At 36.8% G+C, this 12326-nt stretch overlaps 1 protein-coding gene across 2 annotated transcripts; it reads left to right on the top strand.

The window, feature by feature from the left end:
• The first annotated feature begins 935 nt into the window (after nt 1-935).
• On the top strand, nt 936-11212 carry LOC106667361 (transcription cofactor vestigial-like protein 4). Of its 2 annotated transcripts, XM_014395266.2 has the most exons (5): nt 936-1255; nt 1330-1413; nt 10351-10456; nt 10533-10783; nt 10849-11212. In XM_014395266.2, the coding sequence occupies exons 2-5, from the start codon at nt 1332-1334 to the stop codon at nt 10965-10967; spliced, it is 558 nt and encodes a 185-aa protein (XP_014250752.1). In that variant the 5' UTR covers nt 936-1255; nt 1330-1331; the 3' UTR covers nt 10968-11212. The 2 variants fall into 2 exon arrangements, with proteins under 2 accessions (XP_014250752.1, XP_014250753.1); XM_014395267.2 differs by lacking the exons at nt 936-1255; nt 1330-1413 and adding an exon at nt 8434-8756.
• The last annotated feature ends 1114 nt before the right edge of the window (nt 11213-12326 follow it).

The following is a 12326-nucleotide window of genomic DNA, read 5'->3' as shown; positions in this document are numbered from 1 at the left end:
TGATAATTAATTTTTTATTTAAGCTCAAAATCGTAGGTATGATCGTCGACAGTGCGACTTGTGCTTCGTTTGGTTGTTTCAGTTCAACATGGTCGGTCTTGACAAGGCTGGACCTTAGGTCTGTTAATGTTCACGGTCAGTTTAAACACTTTTTCATCGATTCTGCCGTATTTATTTATTATTGATAATTAATTGTTTATTTGTTGATATTGTATTTTGGATGTTAAACTCAAAGTTTTGAATATGTGCTTCGTTTGGCAGACCCGATCGCCTCATTGAGTTATTAAATTTTAACGGTCAGTTTAAACACTTTTTCCACGATTATGCCATATTTATTTAATATTGAAATTTCATTATTTATTTGTTGTATTTTTCTATGTAGATTGTGGATGATATCTTGTATTTCTTTCTGTTTGTTCAGTAGAAAGCAGTACCTATTCGCCTTCAGAGACTAAATTTGAATATTCAGTTTAAAACACCTTTTACACAATTCCGCGTATTTATTTATTATTTATAATTAAACATTTATATTTTTTTTAAATAAATATTTTGGGAGATATATTGCCTTTCATATGTTCAGTACAGTTGGCGGCCGTGTACGCGTTCAGTTAAAAACTAAAGTTTAACGGCCAATTTATACATATTTTACAATATTTTGCTAATATATTTTTTGAAAATATGCAATTATTTCTTAAAAATTAATTATTTTTATATTGTTTTCTTTAATTACTAATTATGCAAGATATTTTATAAGTTCATTCAGTTTCGTTAGCTGCCGTTCATCAAGGTCAGTTTTATACGAAATCTTATAGTCATTTATTTTATAATTAATAATTATTTAATTATTATCGTTAATTTTTTAATATTTTCTTTTTTTTTTGTTTATTGGCAGCCGTGTCGAGTTCCTCCCTGGCGACCGCCTATCGATCCGCGTTACCTTCCGCCCCCTCCACTACGGATCAAGGTCCGTGGCATAGCCGTCATTCCAGGCATTCCTCGTCCCGACCCGTCCGGGGGAACGTGTCACACAGGCCGAAGAAAGCTAAACAATAGTTTCTCGGATTTATTTCCTCTAACTCGATATTAGTTGATAGTTTTCTCTTTTATAAAAAACTAAAGGAAAACGGTCTGCATCCGGACGAAGTCGTTATTATCAAACCCCCCCTCCCCGAACGGGATACACCGTATTTTCCCTTTTACCCTGTAGGAATTGGGAACTCCTCGCCCTATCCGGATACTCGCATCTCCGACATAGGTAAGGGTCGAGTCGATTGAAACCAAAAAAAAAATTTAAAAAAGTATTCCTGAAACAATAACAAATTTTTGTAGTAATGGACACGGGGGAATCGCCTTTGGATGTTTTGTCCCGAGCGGCCACAATGGTGCAGGACAACATTCTTCCTCCATCATATGGTATGTCGAATCATATTTATCTTTTTTTTAATTTTTTTTATATTTTCAATTGAACACTTAATTACAAATCGATCGTGCACGTCTCGGTCCGTCTGTATTCGCTGTTTTCCCCAGTTATCCCGTCCCTGCGCCATCTTTCAATGTCAGGACGTTATATAATTTTCGTTTGTTTTGAAACCAAAAAACAAAAACCCCTACTAACTAACTTGAATATTTGAAACAAAAATTTTCAATACGTAATGCAAATTGGTTCAATGGTGCTTCAATTTGTAAGATTTTTTTTTTGTTTTTTTTTTTGCAAATTTGTAAAAATGGATCAGCTAGATGTGCCTTAAGGTCTCGAATCGGAAAGTGGATTCGTCCTGACAACTGTCGGAATTTACTGTATTACAATTACTATATATTACATGTTCATTGTCTGACACAATCTGATGTTTTGAAATGCTTTGGGGCTTATGAATTGGTTTTATGTTCGGATGCAAGCTTTCGAACCCTCTGCTATCGGATCCAATAGCACAAACCCACAGCACCCGGCCATTTTAAACAGATATGACAGTAGGACCGGTTGAGCCTGTATTCCCATTGTCCTTGACGATATCCACGCATAGGGACCGTACCTCAATACTTTAGGGATCACGGTGCCACAGGGTACATCATGCCCGGGGCAAGAGGTGCAACCGCGTTTCCTTTTCTCAATCCAGGACCCACAGCATATTTCCTTAAGAACTTTCCTAACCCTTGGATGCAAGGGGGGTTTTCAGCAAAGCATGATGGTGTGGCCTTGAGAGTGTGGTGAACTCTCTTAAGGACAAGCTGAATTCATTTGTTGGCAATATGCCAGCGGGTGCTCGAGTAGCACAGATGGGTTAGAGTACCAGATCTGTCTGCAAAGACGAGAGAGGGTGCATAACCAACAGAACTACGGTGTAGCGCAAGAGTGTTCCAAGTTCCCAGCCCAGTAGTGTGCTACGTGGGATTGGAAACTAGTGGCCAAAGGTGAACCCCTGGCAGATACTTAGAGAAGATCCTGTTGTTTAGTGGTGCCTTTATAGGCTTCCTTTACCAAAGGCAATGTTCCACTATAAACAAAACGTTTTCTGAAACCTACATCACACCAGACTGCATCTCGCGATTTCTGAATAATCATCAACTAACGGTCACTAATCACCACATATAAACAAAACTTCGACTAGAGCGGATTCAGTAGTTCTGACACTAGTGGGACTTATCCCACTTGGGAGTTATCTAGGTAGTATAGCAGGTTAGTCAAGTAATGAATTTCAGTACCAAGTTAGCGGCTTGCCAAAAGCTAAGCAGAACTCAGTCGGGTTAATAGACCGGTTCCACCCACCTCCTCGGAAGGTGCAAGCAGGATAACTCAACTTAGACCATGGATAAGTGGCTGTACCAAATCTCACAAGTTTAAGACGGCCCACTGTGAGCGAAGGTGTATCAGAAATGTCGGTCATTTTATTCCTGAATTCGACAATCACCAATTTTTCACATCCATCGTCGAATCTAGTTCTGAAATTTCAAATGCTTTGCGGATAATGCATACATTGGATCCATTTTTGGGGTTGCAACTGGCCTCTTGAATCAATGGTCATTTGAGGCAGTATGGTATGAATGGCATGCATTTCTCTCGGCAGATCTGACAATAATTTCAGACGGTTAGGTCCAATAGTAGGAAATGTGCAGCTGTTTATTTGAACGACCTGACCAATCTTGGTAGGGCATGTTTGGATTCTTATATTCACTAGCTTTAGACAGTAAGATCTGATAGTAGGAAGAATTAATTATCTGGCCTGGATTTCCTATGTTGGATATAATACAATTGTCTTAATGCAAAACAGATCTGAGAGTAGGAAATGTTGGCCTTTTTTTTAATCCGATTCACTATCCAACCTGGTCCCAAGTTTTGAAATGCTTTGTGGCTAATCTATACATTGGATCTGGTGTCGAGTTGTATGCAAGCTTTAAATGGCATTTCTTTTGGACGTAGAAATTTGGCCATTTTTCAGATCTGATGGCCATTTCAAACTGTCAGATCTGACTAATATCAGAGAGTCAGATTGGCTTGTAGGAAATCCGTGGCTTGCTTTTCTTTGTTTAGATCTGGCAGTCTAAAGATTCAGATCCGATGGTAGCAAATCAGCTGCCTGAATTATCTTGGTCAGATCTGATGATAATTTCAGACAGTCGGATTAGTTAGTTAAATAAAATACAGTTGGCCAGTCATTTGCTAGGCCAACACTTATTCCGAGTAACAGATCTGACAGTGCGAGTTGAGTATCGTACATTTCCTTTATCAGATCTTATGGTACGAAATCAAAATGTCGACCTAAATTCCAATTGTCAGGCCTGACAATTGCTTCAGACAGACAGAACAGATAGTTTGAAATCTGCAGCGGCCATTTGTTCGCTGGATTTGACAGTCGGATCTGACGGTAGGAAATGTTTGGTCTTCAAACTAATTGTCAGCCGGTCGTTTGTATGCTGTAATTTCATGGTCAAATCTGGTGGAATTTTCAGCTGACAAGATGTTTGCTGGATATAACAGATGTTTCAGACAATCAGAAAATATAGTGGTAAATGTTCAGCTGGTCATATATTTTTTATATGCTAGAATTGACTGTCATTTATGACAGAAGGAAACGTTTCCCCTTAATATAGAACTTGTCTGGTCTGAAAATCACTTCAGACACTCAGAATATATGCAACCGATAATCGTACAGTTAGATTGGATTTTGGGGAGAAAAAATTAGCCTTGTTTCAAAATGGCCTATTTTCAGCATGTTGCATAATGTACTTAAATATGTAAATGCACATTTCGACTTATCTCATACAATTATACTTCCATGTCGGAAGGTAGTTCAAATCGTCAATACATTCAATTCCATTTATTCAAAATGAACAAATAAATTTGATATTTAAACACAATTTTATGGGAGATTTCTCTCCAGAGACTATACTGCACAGTGATGAAGCTTGCGATTTGGTGTTACTGCTCTACCCAGCCAAGATAGACAAAGCGAAATAATCTGTAACGACCAAAGTACAACATTTTTTATTATAGTTTAGAGATTGTACAATAATTTAGAATTTTTAATTTCAATTAGTCTAGTTGAAAATAAATAGTAAAACCACAGAACGATCTATATTTATCCACTAACAGTAGTAATTTGAGTCATAATTCATTGTACTGAGGATCTATCACACTGTTACAAGGATTATTAGTAACACCCTGCATATAACATAAAATGCGTCCTTACCTTATTGTTTATTGTGAATTTAAACTAATATCCTTTTGATAGAAAAATCAAATTAAGGTAATATTAGAAATTGGATTAACATTGGATAAACAATGTCTCAATTTCGTTTTTGTAACAATTGTTCAGACACAGCATGTGAATGACCTGTGACCTATTTCTTCTTAGTGTAAGGTCTGAGTGACTTAAAAGGCTGGCAAAGAACGCCTGACAATTGAAATGAAGATGAAATATTTCCTACCATAAGATCTGATACTGGAAATGCAGTTCACCCTGTCAGACCTGACTGAAACAGTGACCAGATTTGACAATACAAATGATGAAGGTGGGGTGAGCATCGGAATGAAACTTTCCAAAAGAAAGAAATCAAGGACACATTTCCTACTGTCAGATCTGTATGTCTAATCAAGCAAACACATCGCCAGCCACACATTTGTACGGCTTGAAAGGACTGTCATAACCAGTAAAGCCAGCTGAAAATTCACTATCTGACTCTCTCCACCAGATCGGACTATAAAATTACAGAAATTATTATGAAGACCAAACATTTCCTACCATCAGATCTGATGCAAATCCAGCAAATAAGTGGCCAGCTGTGGATTTCATATTATCTCTTCCGACTGTCTGAAGCTATTTTCAGGCCAATTGTTTCATACTGTCATATCCGACAATGGAAATGCATACAATTTAAACTGACAGATCTGACTCTGGAATGACTTTCAGTCCAGCAAATGACAGACCTGAACAAAGAAATGCATGCCTTGAATAATTCCCTACCATCCAATCTTGCTCTCCCCCCCCCCCGTTCACCACAGTAATCCTACAGTGGAAGACTTTATTTGGACCTATTACTGGTTTAATCAGGTTACTTTTTATATCTGTAGGCATAATATCTGAACTATCGCTGCACAGTATTGGATCTTGACCCTTGCACATTTCTTACTATCGGACCTGACTGTCTGAAATTATTGTCAGATCTGACGATAGAAATCCAGGCCATACATGTCATAATGTCACAAACGACCGTCGGATCCAGGAGATAGCTGCATATTTGTTACTATCAGACCTGTCTGTATGAAACGATTATCAGATCTGACACTAGAAATCCTGGCCGCATATTTTATACTGACTTTAAACAACTGTCAGATCCAACAATGGAAATCCAAGCCATTTCTTCTTACAGTCAGACCCCCCCCCCCCGAATATCTGAACCATTTTCAAATCCGGGGAACAAACGACCAGCAGTATTATTTCCCACTGTCAGACCTGACAGTCTGAAACTACAGAATCACCGGCCATATACTTCTGTTAGAAAAATTTCAAGAGTAAACCTTATAATAATTGTCTATAGGGTAATGACACCAGATACTGAAGATGGCAATATGCAGCAAGGATAGGACAGGCCAAACTTTTTACATTTATGATTATCTTACATAATAGCTGTGTTTTATAATTTAACATCAACCCAGGGTATATTTCAGAAGACTTTTTTGTATTATTATTAATTTAATTTGGAGTATGAATCATAAAAAAAACATACTGAGGATGGTGCAAATTTTTCTGCTGGTTGCTCAAAAGTAAATGGCAAAGTCGGCAGATATGAGAATCGTCTTTGGATGCTATGTGTGAGAAAGGATTAATAATTAGAGTTAATGGAAGAGGAATATCAGGTTGACCATTTAAGTCAAGTGGTTTATAAGTTATCCTTTAAACCTGCCGCTCGATCAGATCATTTTGGTCTGAACAGCAAAGATGGGTGATGAACCTACAGGCCCAAGAGGATATCTCGCTTAACTCATCTAGGCATTATATGACTTATTACTTATTTAGTACACCCTGTACATAATGTTAAAATGGACTTGTAGTTTAGTCTGAACGGTTTCTCATAGAAAAAGGAAATTTTTTGTAAAGTCGTTGGGATTTTAATTCCCAATGGGTCCGTTTGTCCGGTTGCTCATCTGCCATGGTCCGCCAGATGGCTCGCCGGGCGTCGCTATTTATGTCTTTCTTTCCCCATTTATTTTTTTTACCCACGGGCGGATTCCCCGCGTTCTTTCGCTCCTCCTCCTCCCGGCCGACGGGGGAATTCAAGGAATCTATGGACGGATCAAGAGTCGAAGGGGGGTCCGTCCCGTCTCGCCGGTCCCGAAAAAAATCCCCACTGAATAACTTATGCAGAATTTATCCATTTAAAAAATACATATCTTAGCACCGCACAAACACACACAAAAAATTATGACAAATTGTGTATTTTTTTAAAACATATTTAGATAACTTTTAGAGTTTAATAATTTGTGGTACAAGGAAAAATCGTGGTGTCCGATATAAGATCTCGATTTTGACGTCAGAGTTTTATAACCACAAATAAAGTCAAAACAATATTTAAAAAGTATAGTTAATTTAAATATGTGGTGTTTTTTACATTCCTACATGTATTTGTACAATTTAAACAATGTTTATAAATCGCAGTCCCTGAAGATGATCTCAATAAAGATCGAAACGTGTCACGATAAAAAAAAGTGTTTCTAAAGCCTACATCACACCAGTCCGCATCTCATGATATCCGAATAATCGTTAATTTAAATAATTAATACAGTCAGTCAATTATGATTACTACATATATGACGTAGTATAAAAAATTCAATTCAGGCGTCATATGACAGCACTTAATCTATGACGTTTCATATTACGTTAGATACAATTCGGGGCATTTGATAACACGTATAATGAGGTAATTATTACCTATTAAACCTTTTTAAAAAAATGCATGTTTTAAACATATATTTAGATAACTTTTAGATTGTAATAATTTGTTGTCCAATGAAAAATCGTGGTGTCCGATACATGGCATCTCGATTTTGACATCTGAGTTTTTAAACCATAAATATGTCATCTGGTTGCTTTAATGTCAGACATCTCCATGTGTTTTTTTTTCTTAATAATTAAGACAAATCATAATTTAAAAAAGAGTAATTAATTTAAATAATTAATAGGTCAATTATGACTACTAAATAAATGATGTAATAGAAACAGTAACTGAAAAAAGTTAATTGGCCAATCGGACCACGAACTGTAATGGATTTAGAAACAGTAACATTCAATTTATGCCGTCACATAGCCAGTAACATTTAATCTATGACGTCATATATCACGTTGGATACAATAAGTGGCATATTGATTAATGAGGTAATATATTATGTCGTTAATCGTATTGTTAATATGCCACGAATTGTATACAACATGTATGTGACGTCATAGATTAATTTTTACTAAATATTACTAACTTTTTTTAATGGCGTCCGTCCTTTACGGAACTTCATAATAAGATGTTAGGGATTAAATTGTCTTTTCCACAATAGGCATTAAACGTATTAATGTAGAATTTATGATTGTGAATATGAAGTATTTTTGGCCGTTCATATGCTGTTTGGGCCCTATTGCCGGCGGAATACAGTTTATGACGTAAAAAAACCTCCAAGTAAAATTAATATATTGATAACCTGTCACATATTGACATATGTGCTATTTTTTTATGTGACGTATATGTATTATTTTTGTGAATACATTAATTGCGAATTACAAATTACGACAATCGTTGGGAATTTTTTTTTATACTGTAATTTAAAATATTTAAAAAAAATAATAATAAAAACGACAGGAGTCATTTCCTGTAGTGGGCGGCCGTCGGAACGCTGGGAATGCGAGTCGCGAGACTGGGCGGGCCGGCCGGGGCTTTATGAAAGAAACGTGAAACCCGTTCTTCCCCGGGTCGAAAAGCACGACGCACTCAAAAAAAAGAAGAAGAAGAAAAAGAAGAAGAACGATCAGTTAAACCAGTTTTGGGCGTGAGGGGCGCCGGAAGAAGGAGGGGGCCGGGCTCGTCCGCCTCCTTTTTCCCCCTTCGGCCCTTTTTCATTCATGCTTTATGCTGTTTATGCTTGGATCGCCAGGCTGGGAAACGCTAAAAAAACCCTAGATTGATTTTTTTTCTTCTGGTTTTTGAGTGTCTCTCCTTACAAATGGTTCAAATCACGGACAGCGTGCAGAAGCTGTGGCAGCCTTGGGTCGACACAGGTACAACAGACTTAATAAAACAAAAATAATGTATAATCTGTACATTGTTAGTGTATGACTCGGTTCGAACCGAGCGGAAATGCCTGCCAAGTCTTCATCCTCCTACAACGCTTCAATTGCCAAGTCGTCATGGCAGGTACGAAATCCGCTTTAAATTCTAAATAGTTAAGGTTTGAAACTTGGCAGGCAAACCCAGTATCCAATATAAACCCCTTTATTAAAAGCTTGTCGGTAGTTCACTTTGACTTAAAGCTTTTAATGTAAGTAACCCGAATGGTTAACGCACAAGTGAAAATGACAACGTATTGACAGAGTGACTGGGTGGCCGACTGACGTGCGAGTAACTCAATTGACGTATGAATGAGCGAGCGGGATTTTGCGGAATGGATTATTTGCAAGTACTAAATACCGAACAAAGATTGATAGAAATGAATGAGTGATAGTAGATTAAGAAATTGACGGACCAGTGCGAATAAATTACGAATTTTTATTGGTTTTTTAGCTACCGGTTGGTTAGAATGAATGAACGCTTGTTTGAATCAGGTAGAGAGATTTTGTAATGAACATTCAAGTTATAGACCGAAAGAGCGGCCAACTAACTGACAATAATTGATGTAGCGAGTGATTACATATATGGAATACTGTAATCACAACCTATGTACGAGTGACAACAGACAAGTGAAGAGTAAAATATGATGCGAACGTATGACCGTGTAAATTATTGTACGACCGTGTGATTCAATGAACGAACGACCTGGTGAATAATTGAATGAGTGAAAAAAAGAACGACCTTGTGAATGAATGAAAAACATTCCGTGTGACTCAGTGAACGATAGAATGAACTATTGAGCGACCTTGTGATTTAGTGAACGAACTACAGAGCGATTGTGTGAATCACTGAACGAACGATATGACTACCTTGCGAATCAACGAAGAATGTATTTATGGTTTCTGTGTACAAAAAATGAATTTCAGGGTGATCTTGTGAATCCCTGAACAAAATTGCGAGTAAGTGAACGAACTACAGTGTGATCTCTTGTGTATTTGTGAATCTATTTGTGATTCAGTGAATGAACTACAGAGCGATCTTTTAAATGATAGAACGACCTTATAAATTAGTAAGGAAACGAACAGACGAACTATAGAGCTATCTTTTGAATTAGTGAATGATAGAACGACCTTATAAATTAGTAAGGAAACGAACGGACGAACTGTAGAGCTATCTTTTGAATCCGTGAACGATAGAACGACCTTGTGAATTAACGAACGAACTAAAGAGCTATATTTTGAATCCGTGAACGATAGTCCTTGTGATTCATTGAATGAAAGGACGAACTACAGAGATATCGTGTGAATCACTGAACGACTCTGTGAAACAGTGAACGAACGAAATTGTGATTCACAGAACGAACGAGCGGGTTAATATTATTAAATGAACGAACGTAAAAACTATAGGGATGATAGAACAGTCATCTAATAGATGATACATTGTATACATAAATAAACAATTGAATCATTGGTAGAATGTGTGAATAATCTTAATACTATCTATAGAACGTCTCAACTTACATATTTTTTTATTTTGTTTTTGTAGATGAAGCAAGACTTTCTAAATGCCGAGAAGAAGCTGGAGGAAAATGGAGGAGGTCGAGGCATCGGAAAGACCCTCCCGAATATTCTGCTCACTTCCCTCAAATAGGGTAAGCAAGCAATTTTACGCAGCAAATTTTTTTCTTTCCAAAGTGTTAATTGTTATTGTTTTTTAATTAAATACAGGGAACCAATCGACCTTTCTACAAGGCGTATCAGAGGATCACCACCGTCGTACTCACAGACGATTGCCTTCCAGAAGCAGTCAAGGGGCTCGGTGATATGCATACCGAACCGGTCCGAAGCCGGCGGCGTGTGCGACCCGATGATAGATGAGCACTTCAGGAGGTCGTTAGGCAAGGACTACCTCAGCTCGGCTGAAGAGGGCGAGGCGAGTGATGCGTCAGTGGACAAGACGGACTCCTCATCACTCTCAGGTGCGTAACCATATCCCATGAACCATGCCTTTTTTTTAACAAAGCGTCTCTTTTTATTCCTCCAGTCGACGACCATTTTGCCAAAGCCCTCGGCGACAACTGGCTCGAGCTACAGCGAGAGACGGAAGAAAAAAAGAACAAACAGAACGATAAAAATGAGCCAAGGCGAACTGTGTACACCTAGGATGCTGGCATAAAGCAAAAAAAAACCACTTATTTATTTAATATATAAAGAATGAAGCAAAATCATAAAATAAAACATAAATTCGGCTTAATTTTCAGGCTGTTTGACTAAAACGTTCATGCATGCAGCCTTGGAATATATTAATTTTCCATCTCACGAACAAGAATTTTTTCACTTTATGTTTATTTTTTGTAAGCATATTTTTTCTTCTCCTTTTTATTAATTAAGTGCAATGTATTTAAATTTAAAAAATTTAAAAGTAAAGAAAGGAAGAAAAGACCAAAATTTAGTTTAAATTTCTATTTAATCGCTTGATAATTTTATATATACATGTACACGCGATGCGTATGTAATGAAGAAACAAAAATTTAACTTTATAAACTCTCCCCCCTTCTCTTTCTCTCTCTTGGAAAAACACACTATTATCTATATTCTAATTGTTTATATTGTAAATACATGTTTTATTGTTAATAAAAATCAATTATAATTTTTCTTTTTTTTTAAAGTTTGCCTGTTGTGTTATCGGCAAGAATGACCTGCCATGGCGAAGAGTCGGCTCTTAAATAAATGACCGAGTGATGGCGAACGACACACTGAATTTACAACCGAATAGGAAAGAAAAAAAGAAACTTGTTTAGAAATGTACGTATCAGTGAAAAAGAAAATCGCTCGCTGACTACAAATTATTACCTTGGTACGAACTGTGTTCAGTCGTTGGCTGATTCTACGAATGACCGAACAAATGAAAACACTTAGCAATAAATACGTAATTGACTAAAAAATAATTTATTGAGCACGACGACAGGAAACAATAAATTGCCTGGCGACTGGATAAGTAATTGACCATGTAAATAAAATAACTTGATTGCCTGAAACAAATTAATGAATAATTGACATAGTGAGTAAATCAGAATAATTGAAGATTTAATTAACCTAGTAAATTATTGACTGCTGGAAAGAATAAATGACATGATGGTCAGGTAAGTGATTGACTTATCATGTGAAAAAAATAATTGACTTACTAGCTAAACAAATAAAACAATTATTTCTAATAAGATGGTTGACTGAACGAACAAATTATTGAATAATTGACTCACTGATGGTCAACATAATAGTGACTCGCTGAACTAATTGTTGTTCGAAGAACCAACGGACTAACGTACTTGAAAAAATAATTGACAATGACTGAAGAAGTAATCGATTAAAAAATAATTGATCTATTGACTGGCAGAAAGAATAAATGTCATAGTGATTGGTTGACTTACCATTTTAATAATATAATTGACTGCCTGACTCAACAAGCGGTCAAGTAATTGACTTGCTGAACCAATTGTGGTTCAAAGATCCAACCAACTAACG

Source organism: Cimex lectularius, unplaced genomic scaffold (assembly GCF_000648675.2).
Source record: "Cimex lectularius strain Harlan isolate CLEC.00 unplaced genomic scaffold, Clec_2.1 scaffold10, whole genome shotgun sequence".
Classification (NCBI taxonomy): domain Eukaryota; kingdom Metazoa; phylum Arthropoda; class Insecta; order Hemiptera; family Cimicidae; genus Cimex; species Cimex lectularius.
The sequence above is the reverse complement of the archived record's forward strand: the minus strand, read 5'-3'. Positions and strand labels throughout refer to the sequence as shown.